This window comes from Ricinus communis, chromosome 7 (assembly GCF_019578655.1).
Source record: "Ricinus communis isolate WT05 ecotype wild-type chromosome 7, ASM1957865v1, whole genome shotgun sequence".
Classification (NCBI taxonomy): domain Eukaryota; kingdom Viridiplantae; phylum Streptophyta; class Magnoliopsida; order Malpighiales; family Euphorbiaceae; genus Ricinus; species Ricinus communis.
In genome coordinates this window covers 26,651,134-26,671,592 of record NC_063262.1, presented here as the reverse complement: position 1 = coordinate 26,671,592, position 20,459 = coordinate 26,651,134, and the positions used below count along the sequence as shown (strand labels likewise).

General features: G+C 35.9%; 4 protein-coding genes across 6 annotated transcripts; 1 reads left to right on the top strand and 3 right to left on the bottom strand.

Annotated features, from left to right (window-relative positions):
• Positions 1-313: 313 nt before the first annotated feature.
• Positions 314-2,608, bottom strand: LOC8282573 (equilibrative nucleotide transporter 1). Its single transcript, XM_002525302.4, has 2 exons — positions 1,904-2,608; positions 314-1,263 (listed from the first exon to the last, which is right to left on the bottom strand). Exons 1-2 carry the CDS (start codon positions 2,451-2,453, stop codon positions 536-538), a joined length of 1,278 nt encoding a protein of 425 aa, XP_002525348.1. The 5' UTR covers positions 2,454-2,608; the 3' UTR covers positions 314-535.
• Positions 2,609-8,986: 6,378 nt separating this feature from the next.
• Positions 8,987-12,027, bottom strand: LOC8282572 (equilibrative nucleotide transporter 1). The gene is made up of 2 exons (XM_002525301.4): positions 11,026-12,027; positions 8,987-9,867 (listed from the first exon to the last, which is right to left on the bottom strand). The coding sequence occupies exons 1-2, from the start codon at positions 11,732-11,734 to the stop codon at positions 9,137-9,139; spliced, it is 1,440 nt and encodes a 479-aa protein (XP_002525347.1). The 5' UTR covers positions 11,735-12,027; the 3' UTR covers positions 8,987-9,136.
• Positions 12,028-14,563: 2,536 nt separating this feature from the next.
• Positions 14,564-17,501, top strand: LOC8282571 (probable serine/threonine-protein kinase PBL21). 3 transcript variants are annotated; one of them, XM_048377206.1, is made up of 9 exons: positions 14,564-15,412; positions 15,511-15,561; positions 15,855-15,971; positions 16,066-16,179; positions 16,276-16,494; positions 16,583-16,698; positions 16,799-17,059; positions 17,156-17,174; positions 17,271-17,501. In XM_048377206.1, the coding sequence occupies exons 1-9, from the start codon at positions 14,770-14,772 to the stop codon at positions 17,360-17,362; spliced, it is 1,632 nt and encodes a 543-aa protein (XP_048233163.1). In that variant the 5' UTR covers positions 14,564-14,769; the 3' UTR covers positions 17,363-17,501. The 3 variants fall into 3 exon arrangements, with proteins under 3 accessions (XP_048233163.1, XP_048233164.1, XP_048233162.1); XM_048377207.1 differs by having other exon boundaries at positions 14,566-15,301; positions 17,156-17,501; XM_048377205.1 differs by having other exon boundaries at positions 14,567-15,412; positions 17,156-17,501.
• Positions 17,408-19,891, bottom strand: LOC8282570 (U-box domain-containing protein 19). Its single transcript, XM_015723124.3, has one exon. The coding sequence runs from the start codon at positions 19,791-19,793 to the stop codon at positions 17,724-17,726; it is 2,070 nt and encodes a 689-aa protein (XP_015578610.2). The 5' UTR covers positions 19,794-19,891; the 3' UTR covers positions 17,408-17,723.
• Positions 19,892-20,459: the final 568 nt, after the last annotated feature.

Genomic DNA, 20,459 nt, shown 5'->3' with positions numbered 1-20,459 from the left:
TAATAAAATGATTTGATGTTATCCACAATGTCCTTGAATAGGTCAACAGTCAAAAAGTGTAGCTAAATAGGATATGAACCAGCGGATCAAGCGTACTAATTGCGGCCGTGTTTGAAGCTTAAAAGAGAAGTCATGCAAACTTCAACTCCATTTGTGTTCGTGAGATATTCATGGCCTGGCCTGTCTGTTAAGAACGAGAAGGAAATCATTATTCATTCATGGCTGAACAACTAGACAATATCATCTTCCCAATTAACCTAAAATAATGATGGGTGAGAGAGAGAGAGAGGTGAAAGACAAGACAACAACAATATAAGCTTAAAACAGTGAAAAAGAGAGAGAGCACCATTTCTTGGTTGATAATGGCTCCAAAAAGAAAGAGCCTTTCCAATTATAATTCAACATTAAATGCGTTAATACATTACTGTATAACAATAACTTTACAAAGCTTTACAGAATTGGAGACTTCCTTTCCGCGACCTACCATAACCAGGATCATGGAAGGATTACCCTTTTCACACAAATTGGCTTGAAATCAGATGACCCAAAACCACGCTACAATTGATCCACCAGCCAGCCCAAGAACTAGGAATAATACAATCACTATCCCAGCAGTCTCCGCATGCTGTAGTGGGACCACTTTGGGGGCCAAAATCATCAGTACACTGGTCAGATAGCCGTTAGTAAGACCCAAAAGACAAGTCAGGATTGTTACTGGGATCTCCGTGCGGAAGAATTCAGGACCATGCAAGCAACCTAAGAAGAGAGGAAAAAAGAGCAATCTCACAAAACAGCCACCAATGGCAACCTTTGCATTCTCAAGGAGATAGACAGCAGTCAATGACTTGCCAACCATGTCAAACACGTTGTAGCCAGTAATAAGAAGGACTGAATACCAGTCCTTGAGAATCTCGGAATGCACATCCTCTGTTATATACCCTGGAAATATTGCTAAAGTCACAATATAAATGAGAACGATTCCAATCCCATACCACTTGACACTCCTAACAATCTCCCACAAGGTTGATCTCCACTGCGCCCCTGATAGAGATCCTTTCTCCTTTTCCTCATTCACAGCCTGAGTTTTCAAATCTGTATAGTACTTGATAACTGGAAGGCGATGCACCACGTTGTAAAAGACAACACATACAGCCATAACCACAATACCAACAGCAAAATATAGATTTGCACTTTTTCTGAGGCCATGTTCATCTTGCGTGTATACAGCTTTAGTTATGATCCTCAGAAGTGAAACAAGGACCCCTGCATTTAACAGACTAGAACTTCAATATTTTTCCTGACTCACGTGCAGCCAGCATAATTAGGAATGAAAATGCTGTACTTCAGCTATAAAGAACATAATTAGGAGCTTATATATATATAGTATTCCCTGATTCCCACAATCAATTAGTAGGTCTGACACAACAATTTGCATATGCAGTTATCTAACACATGCCAAGCTTCTCATATGTAATTTGACTGTAAACCAGCATACACTTAATCTAGCATAAGAGCTTTCTAAACTTAGTCAATGCAGATTGTGAACTGGCTTTTCGGAGTGCATCGAAATGATACTTAAAGATTACCGGGAGTTAGAGTTGACTTCCGAGCTGTAACAGTTTTGGCCCTTAAACTGCTTAATTAATCAAGGAGCCATCCAACTCTTGAGCTCCTTTTAAGCGCACAACCCCCGGAAAATGAATGGATCAACAGTTCATTCTAAAGGTAATTGTTTTTTATGGTAAGAATTCTAATTCCAACCGAATTCTTGGTATTGGGAAAAGGTCCCTAATAAACAAATTTATGTTCTAGATCTTGACGAACAATAAGATCAAAAACCTAATAAAAGCACAATAAATTTCAAGCAATAAAACAAGAGAAATAAAATGGAAATGAGAATTACCAGAACCAGCAGTGCCAGCAACAATAGCCTGCATATACCTCTCGGGCAACTCTCCAGCAGATCCAATTAATCCACCTTGAACCAACCCATCAGCCAAACCCGACAATGCGATAGCCCCAACTGAAACATCAAACCCAGCATACAAGCCGACCCGACCCTTAATGTAAACCGCATCCATTACTGGAACGACCAAAAGAGCCACAACAAAGAATAGCAGACCAACATTTATTCTAATGTAAGCATCAGAGACACGGGAATAAAAGATGACAACTAAAAGACAGCAGAGACCCACTAACATATAAGCAACGGCGAAGATGCGGTCAACAGAGACGCCAGGGTAGATGGCGGAGAAATAATCGACGGCGGTTATGTAAGCGTTCCATGGGAGGAGAAAGCCAACGCCGAGAGTGAAGTAGATTATGTAAGCGAAGTTGAATGTGTCTTTTGGGACATTTTTAGAGAGCGTATGATTTGGTGATGTCGTGGTGGATAATAGGAGAGAGGACTCACAGTCGGGTTCATTGTCGGTGGGTATCCCGGCCAGGCCCATGGCGGAGTTGGTGGCAGTTCTCAGCCAAATGATCGGGGGATACGGGCAACTTTTTATGAGGTGATAAGACTTTTCTTGCTGCTGTTTTTCTTTTACGGTCAATGAATAACTTTGTTTTTTCCTAAAAATATCAATCAAGAAGATTAAGTATACAGTTTGGTTTGTATATTATATGGATTTTTATAGATTTGAGATTTTATGTCAAATCATATGAGATTTCTTCTATAATTAATACAGACACATGATATGGTATGAGACTGAAAAATTCCGTATTAATCCAGTAAACATTGAGATACATTCGGATTCTGTTTAATAATAATAATAATAAAATATATAAATGTTATATATTTAATATTTTAATCAACCACACATATTAAAAATATTAAAATATTAAAATATACAATAAACATATTTATAAAATTAAATTAAAATACTGAATTTATTGAATGATTAAACTTTAGATATTTAAATTTTTTTTAGTCGTTAAAATTTATATAAATTTATTAAACAATATTTATATTATTTTCTTTAAGATCTAAAAGGAATAATTAGATAAACAAAAAACAATTAGATAATTAGATAAATAAAACGATAAAAAGGAACGGTGACTAGAAAACTCTATAAAAGGAAATTCGTTACTCTTTTAGTTCTACTAGGATAAGAAATGTCAATGACTCTTCAAATCTGTTAGAAGGAAATTTTAAAAATAGCAATGAGGAAGAAAATAGAAGAGAAATAATGAAAGAAGCGAATAAGAGAGAAAATTTATGTTTTAAAAAGACAAACAAATAATTGTTATTTTTATTTATATATCTTTTTCAGTTTATTGAAAAAAAGAATTTTAATAAAAAAAAAAAGAGAAAAGAGATAATAAAATAACAACTTATCTTCTCCTTTTATTTTCTTTCTTTTATATACGAGTAATATTAATAATTATCAATATAAAAAAGAAAAAGACTATTTATATTTATTAAAAAAAATTACAATAAAAACTAGTAAATTAAGAATAAACGAATAAATGGGAAAAATTATTATAACTTGATGTAGGCTGAATTTTTTTATTATTTTAATTAACAATATTACAAATGTGAAAGTTCATTGAACAATGATAATTTACAGTAATAAGAATTCTGAGTTCTTTACAATACGATGATGGATATATATACATAATCATTTCTGTTGCACGCTCCTACTCTAACGGTTGCTTCAACGGTTAATTCTTCATAGGGTTAAGGTGGAAGTGACATTTCCTGCTTTGCCAGAAAGGTTGCTCCTTTTTCCTTATGGTCAGTGATGAGAAGTCTGTACAACCAACCTAGCTTGTACAGCCTCTAAGACCTCTACTTCTGACCTTTTTCTTCTTTCTTCAACACTTCCACTCAAGATGGATTCGTATAAGTTCATTGAACCCATCTTGCTGAGAATTGAATGATGATTCTGTTTATCAAGAGCTTTTGTAAATATGTCTGCTAGTTGATCTTGACTCTTGATATAAGGTGTCTCAATTTCTCCCTTTTGCACTTTTTTCCTGATGAAATGGCAATCAACTTCAATGTGCTTGGTTCATTCGTGGAACACTGGGTTCGATGCGATGTGGCGAGCAGCTTGGTTGTCACAATGCATTTTCATAGGCACCTTACTTTCAATTTTCATATCTTGAAAGACTTGCTTGATCCAAATGAGTTCGCTAGCTGTAGATGCCATTGCACGGTATTCGGCTTCGGCGCTTGATCTTGCAACTACATTTTATTTTTTATTTTTCCATATTACAAAGTTTCCTCCTACGAAGACACAAAAACCAGTGGTTGACTTTCTATTACAGCTTCCAGCCCAATCTGCATCAGAAAAACCAACTATAGTATTAGAATTATTTTTCTTCATCCAGATTTCTTGCCCTGGGGTTCCTTTGAGGTATCTGAGAATCCTGTCTATAACTTCTAGGTGACTGGTGCGAGGGGCGTGCATAAACTGGCTTACCATACTTACTGCAAATGAAATGTCAGGCCTAGTGACAGTTAAATAGATCAGTTTCCCTACCAAGCGCTGATAATGCCCTATGTTGGCTAATGGTTCTCCATCTTCTAGTTTAAGTTTGATTTTCATTTCCATCGGAGTATTTGCAGGTTTAGCTTCTAGTTTTCCAGTTTTTTTTAATAAATCAAGAGTATATTTCCTTTGAGAAAGGAATAGACCCTTGTTTGACTTTGCCATTTTTATGCCTAGAAAATATGAGAGCTGACCCAGGTCTTTGATGTCAAATTCTCTTTTTAGACTTTGTTTGACATCCTCTATCCCTTGATCATCATTTCCTGTTATTATAATATCATCAACATATACTAGAATAATAATAGTGTATGTGTGAGTGTGTTTGACAAACATAGAGGAATTAGATTCACATTTATTGAAATTAATCTTTAATAAAAAGTGGCTGAGTTTGGCATACCATGCTCTTGGGGATTGTTTCAGGCCATAGATTGCCTTTTTTAGCTTACATACCAGGAAAATGTCCGAGGTTGATTCATGCCCAGGTGGTAGAGTCATGTAGACTTCCTTTTCTAAGTTTCCTTGTAAAAAGGCGTTCTTGACATCCATTTGGAATAGGTTCCATCCCTGATTGGTTGCTATTGAAAGGAGGATTCTGACAGTATTCATCTTTGCAACAGGAGCAAATGTCTCTTAACAGTCAACTCCATAAGTTTGGGTGAAGCCTCTAGCTACTAGTCTGGCCTTGTATCTCTCAATGGTTCCATCACTGTTATACTTAATTTTGTATATCCACTTGCATCCTACAGGTTTTTTATTTGGTATGAGAGATACGATATTCCATGTATCATTTTTTTCTAGGGCTTAAAGCTCTTCTTTCATAGCCTTACACCATTTAGGGTTGGTATTGGCTTCATAGAAGTTTGTGGGTTCAGAATGGTTTGAGATCTGGTTTAAGTAGTTACGGTATTGGTTTTGATAAGGCATTATAGGAAACAAAGTTCTGGATTGGATATGTTACCTTATGAGACACATAGTCTCTAAATTTTGTAGGGGGTCTAGTTTGACGAGTGGATCTTCTCAAGGCGATTGCTTCTTCTTAAGGTTGTTCTTCTAGTGTTTTATCTTCTCCCCCTGAAGGAATTGGCCTTGAGACTGGAGATGACTCCCCCTTGAGTGGATAATCCTGTTCAGGGCTGCTAAGAGAGAAATCAGAGTTAAGCAGAAATAATGACGTGCATGGCTCATAAGTATTAAGAAAGTCAATACTGGTTGGATCGGTGTAGTAAGGATCAGTCTCGATAAAAGTGACGTCTCTAGAGATATAGGTTTTGTGGGTCGTGGGATCATAACATTTATACCCTTTTTGAGTGGAGGAATATCCTAGAAAAAGGATTTTGACAGAGCTTTTATCAAGTTTATGATGACATTTGATATGAACGTAACAGACACAGCCAAAGACCCTAAGGTGCCCTAATTCGATTTTGCGGCCTTTGAGGACTTCTAGAGGGCTCATATTTTTTAAAGTGGCAGTGGGTAGTCTATTAATGAGGTAGGCAGTGGTTAAGAGGGCATCCGACCTAAAAATAGAAGGGATGTTATTTTGAAAAAGAAGAGTGCGTACGACATTGAGAAGATGTCGATTTTTACGTTTAGAAATGCCATTTTGTTCAGGGATATTAACACAGGTGGTTTGATGCACAATTCCATTTTGTTTAAAGAATGTGAAAATTTTTTGGTTAATGTACTCCGTGCCATTGTCGAAGCGGAAAATTTTTAAATTGGCATTATATTGATTTTTTATGAAATTAAAGAATTCTTGGAAACTAGAAAAAACCTCATTTTTTTTTAGTAAATAAACCCAGGTAGTGCGAGAGTAATCATCAATAAATGTAACAAAATATCTAAAATGGTTATACGAGTCAACGGGGCAGGTCCCCAAACATCTGAGTCTATTAAATCGAAGGCGTTTTCAGACATACTAGATGACAAAGAAAAAGGTAATCGAGTGTGTTCAGAAAATTTACACACATCACAATTGCTAGAATTCAAGTTGTAATAAAATAATTTGTTTAAAATATTGTCGGAGGGATGCCCAAATCGTCGGTGCATTAACATGCCTTGGTTGGGATTAGTTGACACAAAACATTGCTTGGGAAGATCATGGAGATTGTATAGACCATTTTCTGATTTTCCTTCACCAATCGTCTTCCCGAAAATTTGATCTTGAAATATGATTGAAGATGGTGAGAATATAATATTACAGTTTAAATCACAAGTAATCCTGCCAACAGATAAAAGATTAGATTTAAATTCAGGCAGAAATAAAATATTTTTAATGTTGGAATTAAATAAATTTGTGGTGCCATAGCCATGAATTTTGACTTTGCTCCCATTTACAACTGTCACATGATGGGAATCCCTGATAGGATTAATTTTTTGCAATTTTGTGGGATCCCAAGTCATGTGATTTGTTGCACTAGAGTTAATAATCCAACATTTTGATAGGATTTTGTAATTTTTTGAAATGAATTGAAAGTGGTTTGAACCGAACCTGACCCATCGGGTTGAGATGACCCGAACCCATTAGGTTGCTGAACCAGGGCTTAAAGTTGGGCTAGAATTTCTGTCATTTGGGCCTAATTAATTTCTTTGGTCGAGCTGATGGGCTTGTGGTAGAGTAATGGACCAATCCGGGTCAGATCCATATTATGATGAAGCCGGGTTAAGTGCTCAGGTCGGGTCGCCGTATTACGTTCAGAGTCAGGTCGGGTCGGGTCGTGTCTTGGGTGGGGGCATCATATAATTTTCGGCATATGACACCCCTGCACCTAGAAACGCACCCTTCCCTCTAAGGTTCTCCTCTCTTCTTCCCTCGATTCTCCTTTCGCCCCTCTTTACGCCTCCAGGCCCTTCCCACCCGCGAGATGGCCGCAGCTGAGGGTGGAGGTCCCAGCAGCCATCGCGATGGTGACCCTGCTTTTTGCAGTGGTCACATCGCTCGATGGCGCTCGGTCCTCCCCTCTGACGGGCTTGATCGCGTTGAGTGATGTAGGCCTGGTTGTCTGTGTTATCAGGGACGGAGTTCATGGTGCTTCTTCTTGTTTCCTCGCGCTGAATATTCGCTATTACAGCGTCTATTGTGGGGAGTTCAAATGCGAGGAGGATCTGCGATCTCAAGCCTTCGTAGCTTGAGTCCAGACCTCCGAGGTAAGTATAAACCAAATCTTGTTCCGCTCTTCTCTGTATCTCGTTTGGGTCATTTAATGGCGAAAGGTAATTCTGCAACTCTTCCCATCTCGTTAAGATTTTTGTTGCATATTCTGAGGAACTTTTGGTTCCTTGTGTGATTTGCGAAAGTTCTTGTTTAAGTCTGAAAATATAAGAAAAATTATTTTGATACCCATAGAGACCCTTCATCTTTTCTCAAATTGCTTTTGATGACTCCATTAGAATACAGAGTTGGGAAATTTGGGTTTCCATGGCGTTGGTGATCATTGACATGACCAAATGGTCAGTCGTTTGCCACTCTTTCATCTTTTCCAATTCTTCCTCTGTTGGAGCCTCTGGGTTTACTGGTTTTGGTCTTTGTTTACTTCCAGTGATGAATCCTAGTTTTTTTTCTGCCGCTGAGGCTAATGTATATTAATTTTGACCACTCAAAATAATGTTGGTTGCCTTTCAGCACAATGTTGGTTATTTTTGTGGTGCCGTTGTGAGCCATTTTGAATGCTTGATTTTGTGTTTTTTAGTATGGGGTAGATGATGACAGGTTATACCTGCTTTGATACCATGTGAAAGTTTATTAAACAATGATGATTTACAATAATAAGAATTCTGAGTTCTTTACAATGCGATGATGGATACATATACATGATGATTTCTGTTGCATGCTCCTACTCTAACGGTTGCTTCAACGGTTAATTCTTCATAGGGTTAAGCAGGAAAGGTCGTTCCTTTTTCCCTTATGGTCAGTGATGAGAAGTCTATACAAGCAACCTAGCTTGTACATCCTCTGAGATTTCTACTTCTGACCATTTTCTTCTTTCTTTAACAACAAATCAGACTGAAAATATCTTATGTATAATATAATTAGGTTAAGTAATAATAATATACATGATGATGCTTATCTCACAAAAATATATGATTTTTCAATGTTAATTTAATTTTTATACTAATTTCATAATTATGATAATTATATCCTTATTATTAATTCATTAAAACAGTTATACTACACGTACGTGCGGCCACATGCATGCCTTAGCTATTAAAGTTCCTTTCAGAAAAAGTTTTTTCTTTTAACAAATAGTTTTTGTGTTATAAAAGGTTTAACATTCCTACTCAGATTAATGAGTCGGCAACTTGTTGCAATGCAAGTTTCACACTAAAACAGGCATATCTTTTCATTAAAATTGGACAAATTATTATTTGGATTGAGTTACTTTTAGTTACAAAACTAGGGGAATATATGAGTTTTCTTTGTTGTTAATGGCTTCAAAAGAGTAGCATGTCTTAGTTGTTAATGGCTTCAAAAAGAAGAGCCTTTCCAGTTATAATTCAACATGAAATGCATTGAAACAATTAATATTAACAATTCATTGAGTTTACAAAGGTTTAAAGAATGCAGACTTCTGTTTCCATAACCTACCTTAATCCACATCATGGAAGGGGCTGCAGATTTCATTCAACTTGTATTGATGTCAGAATACCCAAAACCAAGATACAATTGATCCAGCAGCCAGACCAATAACTAGGAACAACACAATCACTATCCCAGCAGTCTCTGAATGCTGTATTGGAACGACTTTGGGAGCCAAAACCATCAATACACTGGTCAGATAGCCGTTAGTAAGACCCAATAGACTAGTCAGGATTGTTACTGGGAGCTCTGTTCGGAAGAATTTGGGACCGTGCAAGCAACCTAAGAAGAGAGGAAAAAAGAGGAATCTTGCTAAACAGCAACTAATGGCAACCTTTTCATTGTCCAGTAAATAGACTGCAGTTAAGGATTTACCAACCAAGTCAAACAAATTGTAGCCAGTAACAAGAAGAATTGGGTACCAGTCCTTGAGAGTCTCAGAGTGCACATCCTCTGTTATATACCCTGGAAATATTGCTAAAGTCACAATATAGATGAGCAGGATTCCAATACCATACCACTTGACGCTCCCAACAATCTCCCATACGGTTGACCTCCACTGAGCTCCACTTAGAGACCCTTTTTCCTTCTTTTCCTCATTTGCAGCCTGAACTTTCAAATCTCTATAGTACTTAATAACTGGAAGTCGATGTGCCACATTATGAAAGATGATACATAATATCATAACGACAATCCCAACAGAAAAATAGAGATTTGCGCTTTTTCTAAGGCCATGTTCATCTTGTGTATATACAGCTTTGGTTATGATCCTCAGAAATGAAACAAGGACCCCTGCATTCAACAACTCGAAACTTCAAAATCCTTCCTCATGCTGATGTAGGAGCATTCATCATTTAGTTTCTTTATTTACTTTGGTTGAAGTTATTTTAAAGATCTTTGTTTAATTAGAATTTAATTTATCCTTAATGTTATTTAGATTTCTCTTAGGTTTTATTTAGGTTCCTTCTCATTAAGCCTACAATTAAAGCTAGCTTATCTTGCCGAATATAAAGAGGCTACGCTAGGATACAAGAAAATATTTGTATCCGATTCTAGATTATTTTAAAGAGGCTTTTTAAACCTAATTATCTTTTCTTTTCCTCCAACCACGATCAACTCTATTCTAGCCTAATTGTTATGAATTAATTACCACTAACACTTTTGGCTGCATCACATTCATTAGCAGTCAGCTCACATAATTAGCAATGAATATACTGCAGCTCAGCTCTAAAGAACATAGTTTATGAACATATATAGTATTCCCACAAATGATCAGCAGTGTTGGTACTTAACAATTTTGGTGTGCAATCATCCAACAGATGCCAAGCTTCTCATATACTCTTAACAATAAGTCTGCTTACAGCTAATTCTAGCATAAAATGATACGTGAATATTACCACAAGTTACAGTTCACTTCTAAGTTATTATAGCCAACTTTTTGAACTCTTTAAAGCGCACAAGCCCCTTGAAAGTGACTAGATAACTTTGACAGGTCTTTGTTTTGCCGCTGTTAAAGGTCTAAGTTGCATAGAATATATCCTCTTACCACCCTAGGCTCCCACTTGGGGTTTAGTTTGGTTCAATTTAGACTTTGCTTAAAGCTATTCTATTTCTAGATACATAAAATTTCCTTAAAAGTTGGTCAACTACAAACTCTCCAACTACTAAAGATTACTTGTCCATAACTGATTACAATTACATATGAAGACAATAAGCTGAAGCCAACTCCTTTCTAATTAATCTGTCACCAAGTATGAGATTTTATTGTGTCCAGTGAATTAAAAAAAAAAAAAAAACTCTTCACATTTTGTAACTAACAAACAGAATCTCAAAAACACAAACGCAAAGACTTTGACTTTAACATCATAAAACAAGTGTATAGCAATATGACTATTCAAAACCGATAATAATAATTAGAAAAAGAAGCAGCAGTGATAAATAAAGAAATACCAGAACCAGCAGTACCGGCAACAACAGCTTGCATATACCTTTCAGGCAATTCACCAGCACCGCCAATCAACCCACCTTGAGCCAAACCATCAGCCAAAGCCGCTAAAGAAATAGCCCCAACCGAAACATCAAACCCGTTATACAACCCGACTCGACCTTTGATATAAACAGCATCCATAACGGGAACAATTAAAAGAGCCAAAACAAAAAGAACCAAACCCACATTGATTCTAAAGTAAGCATCAGACTTGTGTGCATAAAACACAATAACCAAAAGACAACAAAGACTCACTAACATATAAGCCACAGCGAAAACACGGTCAACGGAGACGCCTGGGTAGATGGCGGAGAAGTAATCAACGGCGGTAATGAAGGCGTTCCATGGGAGAAGATAGCCAAGGCCTAGAGTGAAATATATTATGTAAACAAGGTTAAAACTGTCTTTTGGTATATTTTCAGAGACTGTGGATAGAAGGAAAGAGCTCTCGCAATCGGGATCATTGTTTGCGGACTTTCCGGGCAGGCCCATGGGGGAGTTGGTGGTGGTCGGAGAGTGTAAGGAGTGGGTCTGCGTTTTTGGCCGTTTGTTTGTTTGTTTGTTTGTTGGTTTGTTGGGGTGGTTATGGGGATTATTAGGAGGAGGATAATTGTGGAGTTGGATTGAGCGACAGCGTTTTGTAGACCTGCATGAAGTTGTTACTTGTTTCATTAATAATATTTTGTGGCATCATTATTGGTAATGGTACCGAGTAAGTAGGCACCCCACTACTCTAATTATTATATAATCGTACTTTTGCTTGTTAAAAGTGCAAACTAACACGTTAATTAATTTTATCAAATGTAACATGTCTAATTTTCGAATTATATAATCTTTTTTTTTTTTTTTTACGAGAAGGATCTTCATACCCACGGCTGCTGTTATTTTTCAAAATAATATTGTCAAGAAATTATTCAGGATAAATAACCTTTTATATCTGAACTGTTCAATTTAATTTGAAATTTGATTAGATTTAGGTGTAAAAATTAAATTTGAAATTTAAGAAATTAAAATATAAAAAAAAATTATATATCACAATAATTATATATATATATATATATATATATATATATATATATATATATATATATATATATATATATATATATATATATATATTATCATGTAAAATTAATAAAAATATATTAGACGAAATTTTTCAAAATATAAATAAAAAAATTTTAAAATCAAACTCTTTTGAATTTAACAAACTAAATAATAAGCAATGTCTCCGTAGGCTACATGCGCTTGATTAGGCCGAATCCAACATTGAATACTTGAGCCCAGCATGCGTACCTTCCGATTAAGGTCAGTTTGGCATTTTTGTGAGGGACTGACTCGGGCTTTTAATTTTCTGTTTCCAAATTTTGACTGTGCTTCTTTTAAAATTTAGATTCCAGAAACCTCCTATTTAGAAAAAATAGATAAACAAGGAAAAAACAAAATAGATAGGAATAAGCAATGATGTTCCAGAAAGAAAGAAGTAAGAAGTAGAAATGGAAAAAGTAATTGGCAAACCAAATGGACTAATAGCAGGAAACAAATAAGAAAATGGGCAAATTAATTTGCTGCTGGCAAAACTCATTAGGGTTATTTAAAACACGATTGACTCCAAGCAAGAGACACAGTTGGAAACGATTAAAAATTAACAAGAAGCAGGAACACAAGTGACACCATGTGTCCAGTCCAGGTCCTTGCTCATTGGCATCACAGCTAATTGTACATTGGAAAACATTCACAATTGTACTTTTGTGGTTTAAGTTTGATACTTGGACAATTGTGGTCTGCTTTGTATCAATTCAATATTATGAAATAAAATAAAAGAAACCCAAAATTAAATAAATAAAATAGATCAACAAGAGAAATCCAAGACTTATTTGAAATATGATTGTAATTGACTGAAAATCAAAGAAACTTCAACATAGCTAGTGATGTGAATCTTGCAAACCAAATAGGCGGAATGAAATTGAGATGCCCAAGAAACCCAAATGATAATTTGCATCAAGAATCAATTGTGTCTGGTTCTATAGGATAAATTATATAATGCTTTATTGTGAATCTGAAACTATAACTCATAATTTGGCTTGATTTTTAGGTCTTTTCACCTGTGCTATTTAAATTCTCATCACAGTGATTTAATAATTGTGACAATCTTAAATTTCAAGGTTAATTGTGTTTGAAAGTTGGAGAAAAAAATGGGTTCGACACCTAAAAATCCAATCTACTTGAACATTGAAAATTCAAAATATGAGTTGATTGTCGCTATAAAATTTCAAGTACTAATTTGATGTAAAAGAAATCATAGTTGTCAAAATGTCAAACCCATGATTGATAGAGTATTAATGTCAACCTGTTCCTAATAAACTTTAGGACTCCCAACAAGCATCGTCACCCATATGTTACTCCAAAAATGCCTCTCTACTATAAATTAACAAAAATATAAAAAAGAACAAAAATCACCCTTTACAGCTTTATTTTCTTTTCAAAGTTGAAAAATTAAATTTTGCAAATTAACAGACAAATTAATTTTCTTGTTGGGAAATTATGCATATTAAAAAACTAAGGCTGCAGATTTAAGAGGAAATTTCATAATTTATTCATTTTATAAAAATAATTTTTTTGCTCCCTGTTATTTTTAGAAATATCTATTCTCCACTTTCATCATTTTTTCTATTCTTTTAAAATTAGTTTCACATGTACTATATTTTAGTAAATAAATATCATTTGCTGTTGGACATTTGAGTTATTTTAAAATTAGTTCATTTTTTGAGTTTACATTTTATTTTATTTGAAAAATATTGAGATACTTAAAGTTTACTTAATCTATACTATTTTTTATTAAATATTGTACATTTTTTACTGTTATTTACGCTAAAAATATATATATATACTTTTTTTCTTCAATATATACCGAACATATATTTTTTTACTTTGTAGCAATTCATTTAATTTTTCAGATATGATATTTCAATACAACTCTAATACTTAAATCAGAAAAATATCTTTAAATTTATTTATTTATTTATTCATTATCAGTATCACAAAATATAATAATATTTTTAGAAAATTAATATATTTTATATATTAAAAATATACTAAATATATATATTTTTTCTTCAAAGTATATGCAACGTATGCATTTTTATCTAAAAAGATTATCGGATATTTTTTAAATAAAATTCCCTTTCAAATTGTTTTTGTTGTAGCAATTTTTACATGTATTTTTATAATTGTTTTATATTTTTGTGTGATTTATAAAACAAATCCCAGATTTGACCTTTCTATTGGGCTGATACTTTTGTCCTCAACAATATCGGCCAGCAAACTTTCTCTTTTACATTTATGTATCATCGGTGCGTGGTGATTTTAACGAAAAATTAATTGATTTAATACTCTATGCCAACACTTTGACAGAGTCGGCTGGATTCAACAATGGCACAAAGCAGTACCATGTGTCACTAATTCTCAACAAAAATGACAAGGAAAATGCTCTGTACCATCTTGTAGCCATTTGGCTCATGCTCATTTCAGTGCTTAAATTGTCAATTTTGTCATTATGTATATGACCCATCTCCTTTATGATCCCAATTTTCTTCTTCAAGATTCTATCATGAACTCCTTGATTCCAAGAACCCAAGTTTCATTTTCTTGAGAGTATTCATCTTTTTTACCAGAAGTTGCTGACATAAAATTTGGAACTTCCTTTCATGGCTAAACCGATCTTGAAGTACCAAGAACTACTCTCGACCACTATCTTTCTTGTTGCTCTTTTCATCACTTCACAAACTTCTGATAGTAGTTGCATTCTTGATGTTCAACTCCCTTCAGCTATTAATAACTCAAATTGTGCACCGGGCAACTGGGGAGGGTTCATTAGTAATGCTTGTTGTGTACCTGTTTTTGATGAGTACTTGTATGCATCAGGACAAATGGCCGAAAGAACCGGCCAAGTATACTTGAATTCTACGGAACAAGAAGCCTGTTTAATCTCAATGAAGCCTGTTTATAATGATGTTTTGGGTTGTGGCATTCAGAAGTTAACCGGTGGAAGTGGTGGTTGCTCTAGTTATACAAAAGCAGATGTTGTTACTAAGCTTGGGAACATGTTGAACGATTTAGCTGAAGATTGTAGGCTTATATATTTGGATGATGAACATGATCAGGCTTGCAATTCATGTCTGAAAAAGTGGGAGGAGATCGGTGGATCGTCAAACAATGGCAGTGACTTGAATTCTGAAGGTAACTTGTGCAGGTTTGCAGTTCTGATAACATTCACCAGTAATCTGCTTCATGATAGGAAAAGGGTCCACGCTATTTACAATTGCCTTGCTTTGCAGAATCTTTTTGTAGGTACCAACATAGTCTTGGCAATTGATTCATTTTTTTTTCTCCTTTCTCATTGTTTGATTAATTCATCATATTAACTTGACATTGTCCCTCACTTTCAGGAAATGAACAGGCAGGCATGGGTGGAAGCACTTATACCAAGCAAAGCACAGGTGAAATTCACTGATGAGATTCTGGATTTTCCTGTTTGAATTATGAGACTGTAACATTCATTGGTAAAGCCGACATGAGTTTTGTACATTAATGATGACCACACTTTTCTTGTTAATCGAGCTCCGAGTGGAGTTCAAACTCATACATCTGTAACCCTGAAGACACCTCCGATGCTATTGATCACTAAGGACTGACAATTTTAACGTTATTTTGCACATAGGATAGTGGAGAAGAAGGGAAGCAAAGGCTAAATATGATATATTTATTTGATCGGATCTCTTGATAATTACAGGTAGAATAATTTTAATCACTGGACTAGTAGGACTTCTGGCAATAATAATTATTGCAGTATCAATTTGGATCTTTTTCCGGAAAAGGAATAAAGGAGACCTGTCAACCGGAAAGGCTGGTACTTACTTCTCACAGATGTTTTCAAGATTATAGCCATACTAGAATACACATAATATTTAATGAATTGCGTTCCTCTTCCATTTCTTGGACAGGATCATATGTTTCATATTCTGAGGAGTCCAGTGATCTCAAGATTTCACCTAGGGAAATTTATTTGGCAACAGGCAATCTCAATGAAGTAAACTTGATTGGCCAAGGCATAGCTGGTAAGAAGCTTGGAATTAATTATCTCTTTTCGAAGAACTTGGAAATATCTTCAGTCACAAGGTTGGATTTTGAAAAGTGAATATACTATAACACAGGGAAGGTTTATAGAGGGATGCTGTCTAACGGCAAAGATGTTGCAGTTAAGCACATAATTGATGATGGATATGCAGAGACATTTGTCCGCGAAGTTACGAGCCTATCCCACATCAGACATCCAAATCTTGTAGCTCTTCTAGGATTTTGTCAGCACAAAGATGACTGTTTCCTAGTTTATGAGCTTTGCCACAATGGTAACTTATCAGAGTGGCTATATGGTAGGTTTCCCTTTCCTTTCTACAAGTACATTTCTTCATAATTGTCATTACATGGTGATCCGATTGACCAAAAAATGAAGTACAACAGGTAAAGATAAATTTCTTTCCTGGATCCAAAGACTTGAGATTGCAATTAACAGTGCAAGAGGTCTCTGGTTTCTCCACACTTATCCAGAAGGCTGCATAGTTCACCGGGATATTAAGGTAGGTTAATCCTAGTCGCAGGCCTCTTCTGTTCTGTTTCTTCTTCACTTTTCCCTCAGGAGTCAACTTTCCTCACCACATACATGCATGTTCCTGTCAGCCAACCAACATCCTTATCGATGCTGAATTTCAAGCGAAACTCTCAGACTTTGGATTATCAAAAGTTATGGATGTGGGTCAGTCTTATGTGAGCTCAGAAGTGAGAGGAACATTTGGTTATGTTGATCCTGAATATCGAACAAATCACCGTGTAAATGCCAAGGGAGATGTCTACAGTTTTGGAATAGTGTTGTTACAACTCATCTCAGGACAGAGGGTGATAAATCTGAACTTGCATAGGCCAGTGCAGCTAAACAAAATGGTAAAAGAAGCAACATACTACCTTTCTATAACCAAAAGGGAAGCTTTTCTTTTTTTATTTGCAATCATTTCTGATATTGAAATCTCAATTTCTCAGGCTAAATTTCTCTCAAAAGGTGGTAATATAACAGAGTTTGCTGATCCTAAACTTAATGGAGACTACTCAGTTAAAGCCTTTGACCTGGTACTGAAGCTAGCCTTGTCATGTACAGGGGTTAAGCAGGAAAGACCATCAATGGAGCAAGTAGTACTAAGATTAGAGGAGGCACTTGACATCTCTATGAGAATGAAGTCAATCACATAGAGCTAAGCAACAACAATGAAATTGGCAGGGGAGAAAAGAGGAAGATGAATAAAATTTTCTTGCTTTTATTGCATCTTCCGATGACTAATTTTTACATCAATGTAATACAACATTATTCTTACAAAGAATTACAACATAATGACATGTTTGTACAAAGCTTCATAAAAAAGCAGAAGCCCAAGTGTACAAAGCTTCATAAATAAAAACAGAAGCCCAATGTAGATATTAGCTCTTCAAAAAACTGAGCCAACATCACAATATAAAATACAAAAGAAACCATCCCCCCACAGTTGAGTTTATTTACATGGAGAGATGCTTGCAATAAAACAAAATAATGATGGAAAACCCGAAAAAATTTGGGTTACCATACATGAATAAATCGTTCTCGAGGAATAACTGGAGTCTTCGAGCTAGAGGAACTCCTCTCATAGAATTCATGGAGGATCCTGATAAGAGCGCTTGCTTTCTTGCTTGCTCGAGAAGTGCCTTCACTCAATTGGGAATATAATGATCCCATAAGAGAAGGGCTCTTGACCAGAATAGCCACCACATCTGTACCACCATTGATGCATAAAGCCAGCAATAAACACACACATTGCTCCTTTCCTGCCCTTGAAGTGGAGGAATCTAAAACCCCCATAATTTGAGGCAAGGAACCGGAATGGAGAATTGCTTTTGCCCCATCAGGTTTCTCTGCTAGACTAGCTAAAACTGCTAAAGAATCCGTTACTAATTCTTCTTTTTCACAAGTTGTCAAAAGAGTAAGAAGCAAAGGAACTGCTCCAGCTGCAATAACCCTCCGATGATTACCAAAATGCATAAGCAATCCATAAAGTGCAACCAATGCGTTCTTTCTGGCACGATCATTTCCTTCCCTAGCTAAGTCTACTAAAGCCTGTACAGCCTCAGTGCTCCCCCCAATCAATATCCTGTACTCCTCTACTGAAGCAAGGTAAAATAATGTAGCAGCAGCATGCTGCCTAGCCTCCATTCTTAACCCCGTCTTCAAAACATTTACAATCAACTCCAATCCTCCATTCTCAACAATCACAGGTTTACTTTTTGAATGCTTCGAAAGATTCAACAAACCCGCGATGGCATTCTCTTGAGACAAAGAATCTTTAGACAGCAACAACTTCAATAGAAATAAAATTGCACCAGCTTCCACCAAGCAAGAACGATTAAAAATACTTGCTTTACTAAGAAGCCTAATCTCATAAGCAGCTTTATTCCTATCTTCACTATCTCCATTTTCAAGCTTGTCAGCAAGAAAATTAGCCACCATTTTCGTAGCTCCCTCAGCTGCCAAACTTCCTGCAAGAACGGTCCTTGTTATGTCACGATTCTTGCTTTTAGTAGTCTCAGCTGTTGGGATCCCATTTTGAATGCAGAATTGTTGAATCAACCCCTTGAGCAGTAAATTTGGGATCAGCTCTATGCTTCCAAGCCTCTTGCCCGTTTTTGGACAAGTAGGATTTCCAGACCTGAACCATTTCAATATCGAAGATCGATCATACGTATGTCCTGTCTCTATTGTGACAGGATCTTTCATGATCTCTAGTGATATTGGGCATCTAAAATCGTCGACGTTAATGATACTTAGCAACTCCTTACTGCATTTAGTAGGAAGTTGCTGCTGTTGTCGAGTGACTTTAGTATCAACAGAATCAAAAAGCACGCATCTTGCATATATCAAGAACCCTATCAAGCTACTTAAAAGAGCCAATTCTTTTTTCTTCTCTACATTTGCATAATCAAATCCAATCTCTGCATCCAATAACTTAACCTCTTTATTACAATCACTCCATTCTTGGACTCCAACGTAATCCAAAACCTTCTTTATATCACTCCTATCAGGAATGACATCATTTTCAAACTGATTCAAAATCGAGATAACATCTTCCATGACCCGTTTGTCGTCCGGGTCAACTTCAAATCTTGCTTTTCGCGCTTGTATGATAACCAACTCAATCAACTCCCTTACTTCACTTGGCACCTCAATTAATCCAAGTGGCAAAACATCCAGACCTGTAGCCATAGCCCGGACAAATGCTCGGAACTGACTCGCGACCCGATCCGATTTCGTAATCATAAATAAACGAGCATCTTCCCTGGTACAGTCTTCCAACAAGAACCGGACTTTCTGTAAAGTCAAATGGACCTCTGATAGGCTGAGCACAACAGAATCAAGTATACCAAAACCGAAATCAACCCGAAATTCCTCAATGCATGAGAGGAAGTTGCTGACTTGGCGAATTGTTTCGCGGGCGTTTCTTGCATTGGTAGAGAAAGATTTAGACTTGAATTCGCAGATTTCGAGCGCTAGATCTGTAATTGAAGTAATCAGCGTTGTTGGGTCAATGTTTTTGTAAGGATGCACCGCCGGGAACGTAAGAATCCGGCGGGTCGACCCGTTTTGATTTCTGATCATCGACCAAAAACAGGACTAAAATGGTAAAGAAAAGGCTGTGTTTTGGATTTTTTGTATTTGGGATTTTGTTTTGGTTTGGAATTAGCAATTGGCGGCTTGTGTGCAGGGATATATATATAAGGAGATGGTGTATTGGATATAGTGATGGACGCGTGTCAGCAGATGATATGAGGTTGACTAAACGAACGGTAGGAATTGAGAGAACGTGGCGGATAGAGTGTTGAGGATGCAGGGGATTACGAAAAGGCGGGTTCGTAGAGAGTTTCGAGTTTGTACTCGAGTAGATAAGAACGTGACACGTGGCCATGAATTATGGGGATAGTCTCGTGCAAGTGAAGGTACGTGAAAAGAGGTAGCAGACAAGGCATGGGAGGTATAACGTGGCATTATGGAAAGGAACCTGCCTTTTTCTTTCATATTTAATTTTTTATTAAAATTATTTTTTTAAAAAAAAATAATGCTACTTAAAGTCTTAAACATTAAATATGCAGAAACAAAAAAGGGTAATTGAGCCAAAACAAAACTTTATATTAATATAGAAAAGTTTCAGAAAATATTCTAAATTGAGGAGACAGATAAAAGAAATGCTAATGCCCATTGAAAAATCAATTTCAAAATGATAATGTGAATATGTTAGTATTCGATAATAATATTTATACTTAATTT

Excerpts from the sequence above, each read along its gene's own strand:
- LOC8282573 (XM_002525302.4), bottom strand. The coding sequence starts at position 2,453 with ATGGGCCTGGCCGGGATACCCACCGACAATGAACCCGACTGTGAGTCC. Across the intron at positions 1,264-1,903 it reads TGCTGGCACTGCTGGTTCTG|GGGTCCTTGTTTCACTTCTG; the intron begins GTAATTCTCATT and ends TGTTAAATGCAG.
- LOC8282572 (XM_002525301.4), bottom strand. The coding sequence starts at position 11,734 with ATGAAACAAGTAACAACTTCATGCAGGTCTACAAAACGCTGTCGCTCA. Across the intron at positions 9,868-11,025 it reads TGCCGGTACTGCTGGTTCTG|GGGTCCTTGTTTCATTTCTG; the intron begins GTATTTCTTTAT and ends TGTTGAATGCAG.
- LOC8282571 (XM_048377205.1), top strand. The coding sequence starts at position 14,770 with ATGGCTAAACCGATCTTGAAGTACCAAGAACTACTCTCGACCACTATC. Across the intron at positions 15,972-16,065 it reads CCTGTCAACCGGAAAGGCTG|GATCATATGTTTCATATTCT; the intron begins GTACTTACTTCT and ends TTTCTTGGACAG. Across the intron at positions 16,699-16,798 it reads TAGTTCACCGGGATATTAAG|CCAACCAACATCCTTATCGA; the intron begins GTAGGTTAATCC and ends TGTTCCTGTCAG.
- LOC8282570 (XM_015723124.3), bottom strand. The coding sequence starts at position 19,793 with ATGATCAGAAATCAAAACGGGTCGACCCGCCGGATTCTTACGTTCCCG.